This window comes from Arachis hypogaea, chromosome 18 (assembly GCF_003086295.3).
Source record: "Arachis hypogaea cultivar Tifrunner chromosome 18, arahy.Tifrunner.gnm2.J5K5, whole genome shotgun sequence".
Taxonomy (NCBI): Eukaryota; Viridiplantae; Streptophyta; class Magnoliopsida; order Fabales; family Fabaceae; genus Arachis; species Arachis hypogaea.
The window spans coordinates 65886838-65907102 of record NC_092053.1 but is presented as its reverse complement, the minus strand read 5'-3'; the positions used below and the strand labels follow the sequence as shown (position 1 = coordinate 65907102).

The following is a 20265-nucleotide window of genomic DNA, read 5'->3' as shown; positions in this document are numbered from 1 at the left end:
TTATCAGCCATTTCAAGCAACACAATCCTACAAGAAACATCTCACATAATTACATAAATCATATAAACATAGAATAGAATACCAGCATCTCACATAATTCATATAAACAATAACATGAGTAGAATTCTTTAAAAAAACACAATAACAGTAAGGGTAATTACAACAAGTTACTATTATGTATTGAAAATAAGTCAAAAAATTGAGTCCAAATACAGAACAGAGAAATAGAGCATTTCAATTCAGCAGGTTACTCATGAAAATTACCTGAAGTCCTGAACACGGTGAAGAGATTAGGGCCTAAGGGTGAGAGATTGGGGGTTTTTCACCAGAGAATCCAAGCAGCTGCTGCTAGTGTTGCTCTGGTTCTTGAGCATCAAGGTTTTCCACTAGAGCTCGCCGTCTTCGATTTTATCCGGATCCATATCCAAGATTCAACGCCATAACAGCCTGCTCAAGAATCTGAACATCGTCGTCAACGTTGACGAGAAAACCGACCAGCGCAGGCAGGAACGGCGGGGGTGAACGGCGGGATCTGGCAGGGTGAACGGCAGAATAGGTGAGAATCTGAGAGATTGGGGGTCAGGGGGTGAACGGCGGGGTGAACGACAGAATAGGTGAGAGTCTGAGAGATTGGGGGTCAGAGGGTGAACGGTTTCAGAAATTGGAGGTGAATGGGTGAGATTGGGGTCTGGAGATTTGGGTTTCACTTTGTTCCAGGCTTTCACATTTCAGCGCCGTGAAGGAAGGAACAAGGAAGGCTGGAAGGGAAGGGACGAAGGGTGAAGACGTGAAGTGCAAAATGTGAAAATGAGATTAGGGTTAGGTTAGGTGGCTGCAACACAAAGTAACTAACGTATATATATTTTTTATTTTTTATTTTTTAATTATTTTGTGCGGATCTGCAGATCCGCGGATCGGATACGCGGATACAGTACAGAAATCCGCGATCCGATTCTTAATAGGTGCGGATCGGATCATATCCGCAATTATCGGATCGTATGCGGATAAATACCGCGGATCTGCGGATATGATCTGATTCATGGACAGCCCTACTTTTTATGTAAGAAAAACAATAATTAAAAAAGAAAAGAGGGGCATCTTAATGAACCAGTTGTTCAACGCCAAAGTACCTAGTGACTGTGAGGGTGCCAAAGGCGAGACATGGCTAGGTGCAATGCGTGTGCAATCCACCCCCCTCATCATAATTGGGCCCGGCCTTGTGCTTTTGAAGCACAATGGACACCTGGCTGCTTTATAGGAAATGAAGCAGCAGAAAAAATCCCGCATATCCCCACAGAGTTCACCAAATCACCCCATCGCATCCCTCAAGACCATGTTGTCGTCGTTTTCAGACTCTCCTAAACTCCTCGTAAGGTCCAACCTGCACAAATAGAATTAGGATGGTACATTGTTTGTTAATCTAAAAAATTAAATTTATTTTTTATTAATCAAAAATATAATTTAATTAACTAATTAAATTAATTTTATATGATAAAATTGATTATTAATAGATTAAAAAATTTAAAAAATAGTTTTTAATTAATTATAAAAATAAAAATTAATTTTAAAAAATAATCGTTTTTTTAAAAAAATGGTTTTTTTATAAAAAAAATTAGATTTTTTTAAAAATTAAAATAAAAAACCAGTTTTTAATTGGTTAAAAACTGATTTTAACCGATTAAAAATCAATTTTTATAAAAAAATCAATTAACTAATTTGATCACAAAAATTACATAAAATTTAGTTTTAGTTTTGGTTAATCAGTTAAAAACTAGTTTTTAAAATTTAGTTTTGATTAACTACTTTTTAATAATATGGATATAATTTTTAAAATTATTTTATTAAATTGATTAAGATTTTTTAATTGGTTAATCACAATTTGATTATTTTATGTACAACTCTACAAATAGTTCAACTCGCAAAAGAATTTCCTAAAAAAAATTAGTAATGGTGATGGTAAAGAGAAAGAAGTGGTGTAGTGGTAGGAATGGTAACGACAAATGACAGTGGCCGTGTGAGTAGTGTTAAATGGGATGAGAGTTGGAGGAAAGAAGATTTGGTGGGGTGATGATAAAAGGTTGAGGTTTGGGATGGCGATAATGGTGTTGGTGAGTGGAGGATTAAAAATGGGACAGAGCAAGTTAGGTTAGATTAGATTAAGAGGGGTAATTACCGTATTTTAAATAATTTTTAAGATTTGGATAATTTTGTCGGCGAAAATCTATCATTTATGGGTATAAAGTCAGTTTTGTATTTTTATGTATAAATTTATTAGTGTTCTAAGTGCATGTTTAGGCGCCATTATTTTGTTAAAAAAAGATCTTTTTTCAATGAAAAAAGATATTTTTATTTTTATTTTTTAACGTGTTTGGCAAATTTCTAGTAGTAAAAGTAAAAACACTAGTAAAATAAAAAAAAAGATGTTTTTCATGTAATAAATAAACAAAAAAGTACTTTTATATTGTTATGCCCAAACATAATTGATTGATAAAAAGACCTTTTTACATGAGATATCCAAACATAAAATTACTTTTACTTCTCCATAAGATCTTTTAAAAAAAGATAACTAAAAAAAAAGATCTTTTTTAAAAAGCTCACCCAAACAAGCTCTAAATATTTGTAGATAAAAGTGGTTGTTTATTTTTTTTTAATAGTTATAGTCCTAATAAAAATTAAGAACCGACGGATCAAAAGAAAAGCCCAATAAAATAAAAAGCCCAAGGCCCAAAAGTAGTGGATTATGTTTTCTTGGTAGACATTATAGCCTCCTCACACACCTCACTTCATACTATTCTCTCGTTCTCAACGCAATTTAGAGAGAGGCCAAGCCGTAACCCTTGGCCGCCGCTCTATATTGTCTTCTTCTTCTTCTCTTCTCAATTTTTGCTTTCACTCTTTCAGGTTCGTTCCCTACAAAATTTCTCCATTTTTTTTCTCTTACTTTTCGATGCTTTCTCCATCTTTTCATACTGATTCATTTTGTTTTTTTTTTTCCTGCCTCTTCCGAATGTGTTTATTTGTGTCGATTCGATTCTTATGTTTTAAATTGAATTGTCTTTGTAGATTCAGTTCTTACATGCGTCCTTTTCCGATGTGACTTTCTTAAAAGCTCTCTGTAGTTTACAAGATCTGTTTTTTTCTGTTATTGTAATTTCACTGTTTTGATTGTTAATACTTTTTTTTTTCTTTTTCATTGTGAGTGATAGATTGTGGTTGGATATACGTATATGATATGTAGCCTTTGACAAAGTATTTTCACTTGCGTCTTTGGAAGTGATGATTTTCTTTTTCATATAAAATATCTTTGAAACTAGGTATAGTTCCTTCATCTGTGTTTTAAGTTTTGTTAGACCGCAGCAGAGTCATATTTAAGTGTACCATAAATTGTTTATTTTCGTTTAATTTATTTTGCCTGTGATGTCTTACTGTTTAGCTAATGATTTTTTGACTTTGGTGTTTCAGCTCTGAAGGATTTCTTCTGTGGGAAATAAAGATTAGTCAAGATGGTAAGTTGAATACTAACATGGGTTTTAACATTCGATTTATTCATCTCTATAGGATGAATTTGCTTAATATCTTAACTGTGTTTTTGCTTATGTATTTGCAGGTGAAGTTCACAGCTGAAGAGCTCCGTCGTATTATGGACTACAAACACAACATTCGTAATATGTCTGTGATTGCTCATGTCGATCACGGTATGGATTCTTTCGATAGCTTGTTTTGTTATGTTTACTTCCTCTGTGGTGCACTTTCAGCATCTACATGATGTTCCCCCTCTATGCGTATTTAATATGTATTGGTATTTTGTGTTTGATCAAGTTTAAAATGTTATTTTCATGATATATGAAATTTGTCCAAGTTCTTTTTATTTTTCAAAGTTATTTTTTACGTGATTTAAACCACATCAGTTTCTTTCTTTAGGTTTTTTTAAACCAAAAATATGTTTTCTTAAACAAAAATCAGGCATATATTTTTCAACCAAAACATACTGTTGCAAACACAAACAATGCCTTTATGTAGCGACTTTTAACTTTTTTACTTGGATATTTGATAGAGAAAACATGTTTTTTTCTAATACTCCTTGTGTGTGTTTTTTGGTGTGTATACAACATCAACAAATGCTTTTGTCACATCTGTTGCTACTGTTTTTCCTTTTTATAAGAGTTGTAATGTATTGTTTTGTTATATTATATAGTTTCTATGGTTGGTTTATATGAACTACACTATATATAGTTTTCCAAACAAATTGCAGGAAAATCAACCCTCACCGATTCTCTGGTGGCTGCTGCTGGAATTATTGCACAAGAAGTGGCAGGGGATGTCCGCATGACTGATACCCGGGCAGATGAAGCTGAGCGTGGTATTACAATCAAGTCTACTGGTATTTCTCTCTACTATGAAATGAGTGATGAGGCTCTCAAGAATTACAAGGGAGAGCGCCAAGGAAATGAGTATCTCATCAATCTCATTGATTCTCCCGGGCACGTTGATTTCTCATCTGAGGTTACTGCTGCACTCCGTATTACTGATGGAGCGCTAGTGGTGGTAGATTGTATTGAAGGTGTCTGTGTGCAAACCGAAACTGTGCTGCGACAGGCCCTTGGAGAAAGGATTAGGCCTGTTCTGACTGTCAACAAGATGGACAGATGCTTCCTAGAGCTCCAGGTGGATGGAGAGGAGGCATACCAGACATTCTCAAGGGTTATTGAGAATGCCAATGTGATCATGGCTACATATGAAGATCCATTGCTTGGTGATTGCCAGGTGTACCCAGAGAAAGGAACAGTTGCTTTCTCTGCTGGTTTGCATGGCTGGGCCTTTACCTTGACGAACTTTGCAAAAATGTATGCCTCAAAATTTGGTGTTGATGAATCAAAGATGATGGAAAGGCTCTGGGGTGAAAACTTCTTTGATCCTGCTACAAAGAAATGGACCAGCAAGAACACAGGTACTGCCACATGCAAGCGTGGGTTTGTACAGTTCTGTTATGAGCCCATCAAGCAGATTATCAACACTTGTATGAATGATCAGAAGGATAAGCTCTGGCCTATGTTGCAGAAGTTAGGAGTCACCATGAAATCTGATGAAAAGGACTTGATGGGTAAAGCATTGATGAAACGTGTCATGCAAACGTGGCTTCCAGCAAGTACTGCACTCTTGGAAATGATGATATTTCACCTTCCATCTCCAGCTAAGGCCCAAAAGTATCGTGTTGAGAACTTGTATGAGGGTCCCCTGGATGATCAATATGCTGCTGCTATTAGAGCCTGTGATCCTGAGGGTCCACTTATGCTCTATGTCTCTAAGATGATTCCTGCTTCTGACAAGGGTCGGTTCTTTGCTTTTGGTCGTGTTTTCTCTGGGAGAGTGTCAACTGGTCTGAAGGTCAGAATTATGGGACCAAATTATGTTCCTGGTGAGAAGAAAGACCTGTATGTTAAAAGTGTGCAAAGGACTGTCATTTGGATGGGAAAGAGGCAAGAAACAGTGGAGGATGTTCCTTGTGGTAACACAGTTGCCATGGTTGGGTTGGATCAATTTATCACCAAGAATGCCACATTGACAAATGAGAAGGAAGTTGATGCCCACCACATTCGAGCCATGAAGTTTTCTGTCTCACCTGTTGTGCGTGTTGCTGTTCAGTGTAAGGTTGCATCTGATCTTCCTAAGCTTGTTGAAGGTCTCAAGAGGTTGGCCAAATCTGATCCTATGGTTCTCTGTACTATTGAGGAATCTGGAGAGCACATTGTTGCTGGTGCAGGGGAGCTTCATTTGGAAATTTGCTTGAAGGACTTGCAAGAAGATTTCATGGGAGGAGCTGAGATTATCAAATCTGACCCTGTTGTGTCTTTCCGTGAGACTGTTCTCGAGAGGTCATGCCGCACTGTGATGAGCAAGTCACCCAACAAGCACAACCGTCTCTACATGGAAGCTAGGCCAATGGAGGATGGTCTTGCAGAGGCCATTGATGATGGCAAGATTGGACCAAGGGATGACCCCAAAGTCCGCTCCAAGATCTTGTCTGAAGAGTATGGTTGGGACAAGGATCTTGCCAAGAAAATCTGGTGTTTTGGCCCTGAGACCACTGGACCCAACATGGTTGTTGATATGTGCAAGGGAGTCCAATACTTGAATGAAATCAAGGACTCTGTGGTTGCCGGTTTCCAATGGGCATCAAAGGAAGGTGCTCTTGCTGAAGAAAACATGAGAGCCATCTGCTTTGAAGTCTGTGATGTTGTCCTTCATGCTGATGCTATCCACAGAGGTGGTGGTCAGATTATCCCTACTGCCAGGAGAGTCTTCTATGCTTCCCAGTTGACAGCAAAGCCCAGACTTCTCGAGCCTGTCTACTTGGTCGAAATCCAAGCTCCTGAGCAGGCTCTTGGTGGTATTTACAGTGTCCTGAACCAGAAGCGTGGACATGTGTTTGAGGAAATGCAGAGGCCGGGAACTCCCCTCTACAACATCAAGGCCTACCTCCCTGTCATCGAGTCCTTTGGATTCTCCAGCACCTTGAGAGCTGCAACTTCCGGTCAAGCTTTCCCACAATGCGTCTTTGATCACTGGGACATGATGTCTTCAGACCCATTGGAGTCCGGATCACAAGCTGCACAGCTTGTTATGGATATCCGTAAGAGGAAAGGTCTGAAGGAGCAAATGACTCCCCTCTCTGAGTACGAGGACAAGCTTTAAAATTTTCCTTATGCTATTACATGTTATGGTCTTAGTTGAGTTCCTACCCATTAAAAAACTGTTTTCTTAGTTTTTTAAGTTTTGTTATCTATTCTTGTTTCGGTCTCTGGGTTGTACTTGGAATTATTTACCTCTGCATTGATGTGTATCTGATCTAAGATTACATTGATGTTGTCATAGTACTATTTACTATTCACGAATTTTGCTTAAACGATGGCTTCCAATAATCGTGTTATTTTTTGCTTATCATTGTGATTGATGGCTCAACAGGGAATATTTGGATTTTTCTTTTTTGGGTTAAGGAATATTCAGAATTTAATGATTGAGCAGTTGGTTTTGGACTCTTCCGTGGAAGTGTTTTTATATGGGAAAGTGTTTTTGTTTTTATGAATACCGGTATGTTTACAAGGGGAGTTAAACTCCAAAATTGCCTTCGAATTTTTGAGTTTTCCTGATATCTACATGGAATGTACCTTTAACGTTACAGTTTTCTTGTTAACTGCTTATTTCTTACTACAAAAATGTGCTCTTAATCCTGTTACCCTTCTAAAAAGTATCCAACGAAAGTTGTATATTTTCATGGTGCTTGATATTATTCTCGAGTTTTTCCGGCGATTTCATGTGCAAGATGTTACAATTTTCAATTTATCATCGCTCAAGATTAGATGAAGTGTACGAATATGTAGATATTAGTTAATATAATTTTCTAAAACAAAACACCCATCTATCTATTCTTATTATATAAAAGTTGATACCTTAGTTCTCTTAAGTCATTAATAAAAGTTGATATCTTAGTTCTCTTAAGTCATTTTTCTTTTAGTGATGTCATGTCAGCAATTTTATTTACTTGGTAAAATTTGAAAATCAACCAATCATCTTTTAATAAATGATTTTAAAAGAATCAAAAGAAAAGTTTATCTATTATTATTCAATTAAAACATAAAGTACTAATTAAATACAATAAAAATATATTAAAAGTGTCATGATAATAATTATAAAAATTTTTAGTTATAAATATTAAAATTCTGTTATGAAAATAAAGATTAGGGTTTGAGAAGAGAAGAAAGATGAAAGAGATTAGGAAGAATAAGAGATGATTTTGTTAATTAGTGATGTACACATAACATTATAAGGGGACTACCTTATAGCTAAAGGCCCAAACTTCTAGTTGACTCAGTTAGGTTACATCTATAACTTATTCTATTTACTTGAAATTTAAATTATAGTTACAATCTAGGATATCCATAATAAATATATTTATGACACTCCTCCTTAGATGTCCATATAATATATTAGATAGTTGTCTCGTTAAAAATTTTACCAGAAAAAATTCGTAGTGGGATAAAAACCATGGTTAAGGAAAAGAGTACAGCCCGTATTACTTCTCCTGATAATTACATCACTTGATATCTCTTAGTCGGTGCATCCCAATCTTATATACTAACTTCTTAAATGTTGAAGTAGGTAGTGTTTTAGTGAACAAATCTACTAAATTATCATTAGAACGAATTTGTTAAACATCTATATCACCACTTTGTTGGAGATCATAAGAGTAGAAGAGTTTTGGTGAAATATGTTTTGCTCTATCTCCTTTGATGTATTCCTCTTTTAGTTGATATATGCAAGTAGAGTTGTCTTTGTATATGACTATTAGTATTTTCTTCAAAGGTAAACTATATATATCTTGAACATGTTGGGTGATTGACCTAAGCCAAACACATTCTCGAGTTGCTTCAAGAATTGCCAATATTTCTGCATGATTTGAGGAGGTTACAGCTATGGTTTGCTTTGTTAAGCGCCAAGATATAGTTGTTCCTCTACTTGTGAATAAATAACCTGTTTGTGAACTACCTTTATGTGGATTAGAAAAAAAAACCTGGATATGCATATCCAACTAATTGAAATACTATTTTATTAGAGTAAAATAAATCCTTATTAATAGATCCTTGAAGATATCTTAATATATGTTTAACACTGTTCTAGTGTGTTCTAGTTCTAGTTGGATAAGAACTAAATCTCGATAATAAGTTTACTGAAAATGTTGTATCTGGTCTTGTATTGTTTGCGAGATACATTAATGCACCAATAGCACAAAGGTAAGGTACTTCAGGACCAAGGGGTTTTTCTTTAATTTTACAAGGTCGAAATGGATCTTTATCCACATCTAGTGATCTCACTACCATTGGAGTACTCAATGGGTGTGCCTTGTCTTTGTAAATTTTTTTTAAAGTTTCTCAGTATAAGTTGACTAATGGATGAATATACCATCCTTCAAATGTTCAATTTGTAAACCAAGGCAAAATTTTGTCTTGCCAAGATCTTTCATTTCAAATTCTCTTTTTAAATAATTTACAGTTTTTTGAATTTCTTCAGGAGATTCAATGATTAAATCATCAACATATACTGCAATAATAACAAATTTAGATTCAAACCTTTTTATGAACACACATGGAAATACACGGTCATTTTTGTACCCATCTTTCAATAAGTATTTACTGAGACGTTTATACTAAGGTTGCGAGAACCGGACCGGTCAATAAACCGATGAGGTCACTGGTTCAATGGTTCACTGGTTCGACCGGAGTTCAATCGGGGTTCAACCGGTTTAATTAAATATTAAATAAAATTATTAAAAAACCTAAAAATAATTTTAAATATATAAATTAAATAATTTCTAACTTAATAAAATTTAAAATTTCACATAATAAATTATCCATAACTTAATATTAGAGGTTCACAAACAACTTCAAAAATCAAAGTTTATAACTAAACAAAAAAAACGCACATAATGACAAACCCATAATGTTCTACATTCAAAAGAAACAATTACTAGCAAGTTTTCAACTAATCAAAGGTGCAACTCATCAAAAATCATAATTATCATTAAGTGTTCCAATATCTCCATCATAAACAGGTAATCCAAAGCCACCATCATCAGAAGTACCACCAAAAGAAGCGGTATTTGAAGAATCAGCGACATCAGACAAATCCACATCAACTTTCACATCTCCATCTAATAAAATAAAATAAAAAACCAAGAAAAAATCAAAGTTATAACTTTACAACAGATATCTTTAGTAAATGAAACAAGTTTTGCTATTTCAATCACCTTTAAGATATGAAGGCATAGCATTATCCGTGTAAATTAAATTTTCAATGCCTTCGATGCTCCATTAGTAAATTCAGGATCATCTTCATCCGTCATTACCCAAAAATCTACTGTGTCAATACTTTGAATGTCAATTGGATCATAATTCTTCTTCTTGCGATACATTCTAGATTGAAGGCGTAGATTATAAGTCACCTAAACAATGTCACTTACCCTTTGATACTCTAATCGGTTCCTCCTCTTTGAATGGATTTGTTCAAAGAGGCTCCAGTTCCTCTCACATCCGGATGATGAAGATGTTTGATGAAGAAGACGAATCGCCATTTTTTTGCAAATTAGGAGCACTCCCACCGTGTAACCTCCACCATTCACCTACCAGGATATGAAAGTCAAACATCAATTCTCATTCAATATTTAAAAAACTTTCAAAGTAAATTGAAGTTTGAACATAGAAATATAATAACCTACCAGGTTCGAGTCTCTTAATTGCTTTCAAAGCACTTTCCCTTCCAAAACTTTCTTTTCGATCTCGATACAACTGTATTTCTTGCATTGCGGCAACTGAGTCATCGCAAAGAGTTTCAATATCAAATAAATAAAGTAAAGACCTCAAGATATTTGCCTTCTCAACAAACTCCTCACTATAGAAGCAATCTGGATTCAAAAAGTATGCTGTTGCATGGAGGTCACGCTTCAAATGGTTATCCCACCGCATTTTTAAGATACTTCTATAAGGTGTGTATGCAGCTTTTCTATTTTTAAACATTGTCTTGATAGCAATTTTGGCTCTTTGCATGCCATCATACACGGATCCCAGAGAAGGTTTCTCATCCGCATTAACAAGTCTCAATAACTTAATAAGAGGACCAACAATCATCACAGTAGTAAGACAATCATCCCAAAACTTACTACCCAAGATAATTGAGCTAACCATCTTCCCATTGACACTCTTGGATAATTTATGAGAAGTGAAATATTTGTCCACCACCAATGATTGCAAGTCTTCTTTATGATCATATATACTTTTCAAAGTAATGAAAACAGTAGCAAAATGTGTAACTCCTGGTCGAAAAATTTCTTTCCAATCTTTTCTTTTTCTAAGCCATGACAAGAAAATCATATGATTCTAAACAAACACAGTCACTTTTGAAGCACGAGAGGCAAGGTCAGCTATGTGAGGAATACTTGTTATGTCTTTCAAAATAAGATTGATGCAGTGAGCAGCACAAGGAGACCAAAAAATGTTTGGATACTTTTCATGAATGAGTTTTCCAGTAGATACATAATTCGCAGCATTATCATAACCACATGCACAGTGTTACTAGACCCAACCCACTCAATAACCTCATTAAACAATTTAAACAAGGTATCGGCATTTTTTATCATATCAGAAGCATCAACAGACTTAACAAATGACATACCAGCAGGACAATAAACTAGAAAATTAATTAACGTACGCTGCCTTTGATCAGTCCAGCCATCTGCCATCAGTGTACAACCAGTGCTTTTCCACGAGCTCCTATATCCTTCAACAAGAAACTGACTTTCCTTCTTAAGATCGGCCAGCAAATGAACTCTCATTTCATCATATGACGATCCCTTGAAACCAGGTCCAATTGCAGCAACGCCGTCCAAGGCAGGTTGAAAGTAAGGCGATTGAATTACATTGAATGGAATCCGTGCATCAATTATCCATTTTGCAAGTCCCAACTTAACCTTGTGCACAATTTGCTGGCCAAGACACTTTTCAAAGTTGGTTGAGAGCCTGGCGTAGTCCTTCCCTTAAAATAACTTCCAATTGGAGTAGCAACAATCGCTCTTTTCTTTCCTTTGTCTCCCATTGTTGCAGGAGCCGGAGGTTGTAGAGGATTAGGCGATTCATACTCTTCTTCCGCTTGTGTTTCCACATCATAACAATCACTTGTAAATTTTTTTCTGTCTTATTTTTTTGTTTTCCTCCAAAAGCCTTTTGAATTGAAGTTCAACATCTTCAGTTACTTTGTACAAACTTTAATTTGTCCAGGAATTTTTGCAAGATGATATTTCATTCTATATATCCCCCCTCCATTGTAAGTATTCAAGCAGAAAATACATGTATATTGAGCCTTGTTATTTTTGTCATACTTCACTGTAAAATATTGCCAAGCTGGATCAGATTTACCTCTAGATGAACTAGTTTGAGAATCTTGAACAGCATTATCTTGTGGTTGTGGGTTACTTTGTGATTGTTCCATCTGTAACAATCAGAAAATCAAAAACAAAAAATAACTTCAGAAAACCATGAACAAGTAAATAATTCAGCAACCAAAATCATGAAGCAGCAAATAAATAAATCATGAACAAATAACCTCAGAAAATCAAAAATTAAAATCATGAATCCAGCAAACAAATAAATCATGAACAGATAACAAATAAATCAAAATCTTGAATCCAACAAATAAATAAATCAGAAGGCAGCGAGGAGGAATAAGTGAATAACAGAGTATTACTTACCGGCGGTGAGTAACGACGACGAAAGAGGAGGCGAGCTCGGCGATGAAAGAGGACACAGTGGTGGTTGCGGTGGTCAAAGTCATCGCTACTGTGGTTGCGGGATGCGGTGGCGATGGCGGTGGGCTGCTCGATTGGTGGTGGTGGCTATGCAACTGCGAAGAGAGGAGAGATAGTTGCTGTGGGTGTTGATTCCTCTTCTGGCTTCTGGGTGATTACTGATTAGGGTTCAACTTCGTTTACGTTTAGCCTTTCTTTTTTTTTTAAGAGACAATACGACGCTGTTTAGGGGGTTTACTTTTAAACCAAAAAACCCGCTAAAAAATCAGACGATTTTGCCGGTTCATCGGTTAACTATCGGTTCGATCGATTTTTTCACCTATTTTTTGCCAAGCAGTTTCTGGTCTTACCCGGACCGGTTAGGTGATCGGTTTCTGGTTAATCTGGTTGAATCGGCCGGTCCGATTCGATTTTCAGAACTATAGTTTATACCACACAAGCTCAGATTATTTTAATCCATACAAGAATTTTTGAAGTCTTACTGAACAAATTTTCAGAGAATTATTATATGCTTCAGGCACTTTGAATTCTTCAGAAATTTTCATATAAATTTCTTTATCAATTGAGTCGTATAAATAGACTGTAATAACATCCATTAGATGCATGACAAGTTTTTTATGCACTGTTGACTAATAAGATATCTTAACGTAATTGCAGTAACAACTTGTCCTTCTAAGACATTTGTTCTTATTGGTGCATTTGTAGCTGGAATGTAAGATTTGATTACTCTCTTTAGGTCAGTAAATATGTTTGGCAAATGATTTGAAATATAACTTTTATCCTTCTAGCTCGCATTGTCTAGTGCAAGGATCTAAATGAAATAATGACAATGTATTCTAAGTAATATCTTTTTTCAACTGTTTGTTTTCTTCCTCTAATTTTGAAAAAATTGTTTCATAAAAGTGAAATCAGAAAATTTTGTCTTAAATAAATCACCCGTCATTGATTCAAGGTATTTTATAATTGACGGTATTCATAACCAACATATATTTTCACTTTTTTCTTGTGATAGTCTTGTAATTAATTTTTCTTGAGAACAAGCAGCACATGAAAATTTATTAAATCGAAGAATTTTATGTTCTTTTAGAGGATGATTAAATGAATTCTCGACGATTCTTCTCATTATAATTAAACCCGAGTGTCCTAACCGGTCATGCCAAATTCTAAAAACATTTATATTTGTAAACTTCTGGTTTACTATGACATGTGATTCCACATTGTTAATAGTGGTGTAATATGAACCAGAAGAGAGAGCGAATAATTTTTATAATACACATTTTTCTCCTGACGTCATAATTGTAATATAGAGATATTCATTATTTTTTTCTCTTGCGGTTTCTACATGGTATCTATTTTGGCGGATATCTTTAAAACATAGTAAGTTTTTATGAAACTTACTTGATAGTAATGCATTATTTATAAAGAACTTAGTTCCTTTAGGTAATATTATAGTAGCTCTTCCGGAGCCTTCAATCATTTTTGCACTACCAATAATTGTACGTACATTTATTTCCTTTGTAACAAGAGAGACAAAATGTCTTTTATCTCTAAGTATTGTATGTGTTGAAGCACTATTAGCAAGACATACTTCTTTATTATTGAATTTGAGCGAAGCGTGAGAAATATCCATATTTTCATTACAAAAATAAAAATAAATTACCATTAATAAAGAGAAAATACCAAAGTTTCAAAAGCAAATAAAAGCTGCAACCAAAAGAAAAAAAAAACTAACTATGAAGAAAGAAAAACACCTAAAAAAAAGGGATAGATTTCTAATTAATATTCTACTAAAAAAATTTGATTCATCTAAATGAGTAACATTACTTGGGTCACCAAAATGAGTTGGTTTAGACGTGTATGGGTTGCTATCAAGAATATTATTAAGGTCTGCAAAGATATCATCAGTGGATTTCAGTTCCATTTCAACACCATTAACTTCAGCTTCATCTCTTTATATAGTCAAATTGGTCTCTTGTTTTTGTCCTTTTATTTTGATAGATTCTAGATATATATTGACAAAACATTCAGCGGTACGACATATACGCGACCAATAACCTTTTAATCCACATCGATAGAACAAAATTTTCACATTATGGCTCGAAGCACGCTTCTCATATTTATTCCACTTTTGGTTTTGAGGAAAAACTCCATTGTTCCATTTTTCACGTCCACGTCTACGGCCACGACCACGGTTTTGACCGTTATTCTGACCATAGTTTCTTTTATGTTCACGAGATGCCGCATTCACTTTAGAAAAAGCGGTTGAGCCAGTTGGACAGACTTCATGATTTTTCATTAACAATTCATTATTTTGTTCTGCTAATAGGAGACAACCTATTAGGTTAGAATACCTTTTGAAACTCTTTCTGCGATAATGTTGTTGTAACAGCACATCGGAAGTATGGAATGTGAAATTTTTTTTTCTATTAAGTCCTCTTCGGTGACTTCTTAACCACATAATTTTAGTTGAGAACTTATTTTAAAAAGTACAAAATTGTATTTACAGACTATTTTAAAATCTGGAAACCTTAAATGTATCCACTCATAACGAGATTTAGACAATAATACAATCTTTTGATGTTCATACCTTTCTTTCAAATTTGCCCATAATTCTTGTGGATCTTTAACAGTCAAGTATCCTACTTTCAACCCTTCATAAAGGTGAAAAAGTAGAAAAATAAGTGCCTTAACCTTATCTTCGCTTGAAGATTATAGTTCTTTCTTTATGATATCCCCAAACTTCTTGGATATCAAATGAGTTTCAGCATCATGTGTCAATTCTAAATAATTTTTGCTCTTTAAATCAAGAACGGCAAGTTCAAGCTTTTGCGAATTTGACATGATATATCTATTAATAAAAATAAATAAAAGTAAGTAAATAGCTAAGAATAATAATATTAATAATTTATATAGAAGGAAAGAAAGATAAGTGAGTTAATAGCCAAAATCGTCTCTGAAAGATACCTCGATTTTCATTTTGGTTCTCGAAAGATAAAATTAATCGAAATCGTCCCCGAAAGATACACGACTTGGTCACGTTAGTCCTTCCATCAGTTGGATAATGACGTGTCATATTAAGTGCCACGTGGCACATGATGACGTGGTGGGTTGATGCCTCGTATTACAACATGATTGGTTGACGTGTCAAATCAGTGACACGTGGCATTGACATGTAAAAAAGTTATTTATAATCAAAATAGTCGTTGAAAGTTCAGACATAAGTCATTTTCATCTCTAAAATTTAAAAAATTAATCAAATTAGTCCTTATATAATTATTTTTTTATTTTTTCTTGATAATATTAAATTTGAAATATTTTTTGATACTACTAATTTTAATAGAAATATAATTGACAAAAAAAAAAATTAGTAATTGTATCTTTTCTTCTTAAAAATTTTTTTGATAAAATTATCTCTCTCCTTTAATTCTTCTCAAAATATCTTTTATTCTTTTCTATTCTAAAACCTTTTTCTTACATTATCACATTTTTTTGGAACATATATATATATATATATACTCAAAATTAAAATGTATGTATTTATTAACCTAAACAAAATTATATACTCAAAATCAAAATTTATGTGATTAAAAGAAAATTATATAATCTATCTCAAACATATGAAATACACGAAAAATTAATGTATTAAAAAAAATTATATAATTTATCTCAAACATATAAAATACACAAAAATTTATTATGAGAATAATATTATGGCCCAGCGTTCAAACCCACAATTAGTCATGCATAAAATAAGTATATCATGGAATTGATCATATGTCATATAGTAAAAAAAAAAAAGACATATAGAAAAAAAAAATGTATATAAGAATATATATGCATATAGAATGAACTCAACGAAGCACGGCACATAGATAATAATAAAAAATTGATGCAGAATAAAATAGTTTGTGTGTAGTGTAAAAGAAATAAGAAAAAATAACAACGACGTGAGAGAGAAGTAGAAAATAAAAAAAAAATAGAAAAATATCGTGCTAATAAAGTGTTATGAAAATAAAGATTAGGATTTGAAAAGAGAAGAAAGATAAAAGAGAATAAAAAAAAAAGAGATGACTTTATTAATTATTAATATTGTATATAGAACATTATAAGAAGGCTATTTATTCCCAACTTCTAATTAACTCAACTAGGTTACATCTATAATTGAATCTATCTACTTGAAATTTAAATTATTGTAACAATCTAGGACATCCATAATAAATATATTTATAACAAATTCTATAATTTATACATGTTAATACTTACTATTATATTAATTGGTCTATTTATACATGTTACATAAGACTCCATTATTCTTTATTCTTAATCTCTCATACCAATTTACGAAAACTCTTTCAAGTAAGTTTAAATTTGTCACATTTTCTTATTGAATACATTTAAATATATCATAATTATAAAATTAATTAATAATTTTATATTTATATTTTTTATATTTTTCATTCTCATTCATTTTTCTAAACCCAAATAAATTTAAATTTGGCACATCTCCTTATTAGGTATATTCAAATATATCATTATTATAAAACTAATTTATATTTTGTGTTTTTGATTTTCATTTGTTTTTAATTTTTTTTAATTATTTGTAACCCAAAGAATACCGCATGAGAAGACAAAGTATGACAACTAAAGTAAATGTAAAAAGAGAAGTAACAAATGAAGATGTCGTTTTATACCATTTTAATATGAAAGACCTATGCTTTTTTAAAAATAAATAAATTCAAATTTTTAAAATAATAAATTATAATTTAATTTATATTACATTTAGTTGAATAATTGTATGAAATTATATATAAATTATTAAATAAAATATTTTTAATATAAAACAATTTAAATTTAACATCAGTTTACATATTATCTAATCAATCTCTAAATAATATAACACTTATTAGAATACATTATATAATAATTTTTTTAAATAAATAAAATAATTGTTTTAATTACCGAAATATGCCTTTTACAGCGTTTTACTGAAAAGCATCACATCTCTTATCTCGTTTACAATGTAAACGAAATATGTTAATACAATGTAAACGAGATAAGAGAATAATTATGACGTTTACACTGTAAACGAGATACGTTAAGACAAATTTTTAGCGGCTATAAAAGGATGTGCAACCATTTGTATTCTCCACAAATATTTCACTACTTCTTTGCTACATATTCCTTCCAAAAATAAGCCAAAATATATAGTAGTGGTGATTTCTTGGTCGTAAGTGTGTATCCGAATTCCTGTATGGTAAATAGTGATAATGTGGTGACATTTGAGTGTGAGAATCTCATTCTGTTGTGTACCTGGTCAGTAAATTCATTGGCAGAATTGAAGAGTCTGATATTAGATAGCGTCAGTGGTAGTGGAAAAAAGAGATCGGAAGGATGAGGTATAGGTTGCTAGCACCGACAGAAAATGGAATTTTTTAGTTTCATCTATTTTGGCTCCATGGCAACGAGCATGTGCGCCTGATATTTGACATCTATGGGAAAATTATGGCGGAGCAAGTGATGGAGCTTTCTGCGGAGGTTGGCGACGTCAGTGGCGGTGGATCTGGGTCGTCAGACTTCGTCTAGGATGACCTACCTCCCGCACCACCATCGATTCATGTTGCCAGTTCAGTGGTAGACATGGAGGTCAACGGTGAGGACTCCAACGAGGAGTATCTTGCGGATAGCAACGAGAGCGGTTCCTCCGAGGATGATGATGAGGAAGAGTTTGTACCGGAGACCCCAGTTGAGGCATCACGTAGGTATCTTCTGCCTCTCTCACGTCCAATTCTAGCCTTGTCATCTGTACCCAGTCACTATGGTACGTTGGATCTGGACGTGATGCAAGAGAAGAACCTATTTTCCAACACGGGTGAGGAAGATTACAACTTGGACGGTGGGGTGGAGTTTATTGTTGGTCACAGATTCAAAAACAGAGATGCAGTAATATAGGGTGTTAAGAATTACAGCATTCGCAGAAGTGCTGAATATCGAGTAGTAGAGTCGAATCGATTAAAGTACCATGTGCGTTGCCAACAACATAGAGCAGGCTGCCCTTGGAGTCTCTGTGTTCCTCTCTGACAGAATCTCAGATACTGGTATGTTAAAGATTCATTGTCTTCTATATTGACAGTTGTAGTTGTTATGCTTGTTGAACCTGTTTACCACTGTTGTTCTATTTTGCTAGGGTTTAGGGTGGGAGGAGTGCACACGTGTTTAGTACCCACAATGTCGCAGGACCACCGACAGTTAGACAGCAGTCTCATCTACCGTGTCATCCTACCATTGATACAATCAAACCCGTCTGTCAGCATCTCAGTCCTACAAGGTGCAGTTAGGTAGAGCTATCTCTTCAAACCCTCGTACAGGAATGTCTGGATGGCGAAGCAAAAGGCGATTGCACAGATATACGGTGACTGGGAGGAGTCTTACAATAAGGTGCCGAGGTTGCTACAAGCATTGTAGAGTTGTTGTTCTGGAACTATATGTGAGATCAGCATTGCACCCTACTATGATGGGCACCTCATGGTGCGTGACTGTTTGACAAGGTATTTTGGGCCTTCCACCCTGCGTCGAGGCTTTTAAGCATTACGTCAGTTTGGAATTTCACAAAATAATTCCGTTGCAAGCATCGTCCAGATCGATAAGTAACCCTTAATCAAAATTTAATTTTGTTTGTCACGAATGTAAAATAATAAAAATCGAGAGTATTAGATCTCGGGTCGTCTCTCAAAGATGTCACAGTGAGGTATGCGAGTTATCAGTTATAAGCATCAGGGGGTTTGCAGATAAACAGGCAAGAAATTAAATGACAAGAAAATAAAGCTAACTACTAAAGGAAATGTAAATGCTAAAAGACACTCCTGGCATGGATTGAGAATCAAAGCTTACTTAACAAGTCATTGACCACAAACATGGTGATTACCTAGAGTTAATCCCATTTTGTCATCCCCAACACTGGGAGAAAGTTAAATAGGCATAGTCAATCTTAATTCATAGGTCTTACTCGTCAATGAAAACAAGAACAACTAACAACCCTAAGTCACCAATCAATATTGGACTTGAACGACTCTTGTGTCAGTAACCACGACATGACAATTATAAGAGCAAACCCAATTAGTCAACCTCTAATGATGAGATAAGTCAACCAGGCTTAATCAATCTCAACCCATAGGTCTTACTCATTAATGGGAACGAGATTAATTAAAATCTCCAAATTGTTAATCAACTTGGACATTTGTGACTCAATATCATCTCAAACACTCAATTCCAAGTCAAGAATGTAGAAATCTACTCAAAAACTAAAAGTGGCATTTTGTCAAACACTTGAAGGCACAAAAATAAAGCATGGTGAAATGTCAAGAAATATAAAATTTAAATCTACCAAATGCAAGAAATTAATAACAACAACTCAAACAAACATCAATAAACATGAAAACATCAAATTGCATTAAACGAATCAAAATTAACAAGAGGATTCATAAACTAAAAAGTGGCACAAATGAGAAATTAACAAGAGAAACTAAAAGAATTAAAGCAATTGAACAAGGAAAAGTAAAGGAAACTAAATCAAAACAAGCATCAAAACTAAATCTAATAGGATTTTAAACTAAGAACCCTAACTTTTAGAGAGAAGAGGGAGTTTTTCTCTCTAGAAAACTACCCTAAAACATGTTTCTAAGCTACCTTAATTGCTCCCCTTTCATCCTTCTTGAATTTGACTTCAAATAGCTTCAGAAATGAGTTAGATTGTGCTTTGGAAGGGCTGAAATCGCGACCGACATGTTGCATTTAATGAAGTCATGTGATCCCATTCGTGCGTATGCACGCTGGACCATGCGTACGCATGGTTGCACAAATTTACAAACATGCGTATGCATGCATGATTGTGCGTACGCATGATCCTTGAACACTCC

General features: G+C 34.1%; 1 protein-coding gene across 2 annotated transcripts; it reads left to right on the top strand.

Annotated features, from left to right (window-relative positions):
- The first annotated feature begins 2732 nt into the window (after positions 1–2732).
- Positions 2733–6904, top strand: LOC112769026 (elongation factor 2). 2 transcript variants are annotated; one of them, XM_025813418.3, is made up of 4 exons: positions 2733–2901; positions 3463–3506; positions 3608–3695; positions 4253–6904. In XM_025813418.3, exons 2-4 carry the CDS (start codon positions 3504–3506, stop codon positions 6691–6693), a joined length of 2532 nt encoding a protein of 843 aa, XP_025669203.1. In that variant the 5' UTR covers positions 2733–2901; positions 3463–3503; the 3' UTR covers positions 6694–6904. The 2 variants fall into 2 exon arrangements, with proteins under 2 accessions (XP_025669203.1, XP_025669202.2); XM_025813417.2 differs by lacking the exons at positions 2733–2901; positions 3463–3506 and having other exon boundaries at positions 3596–3695.
- Positions 6905–20265: the final 13361 nt, after the last annotated feature.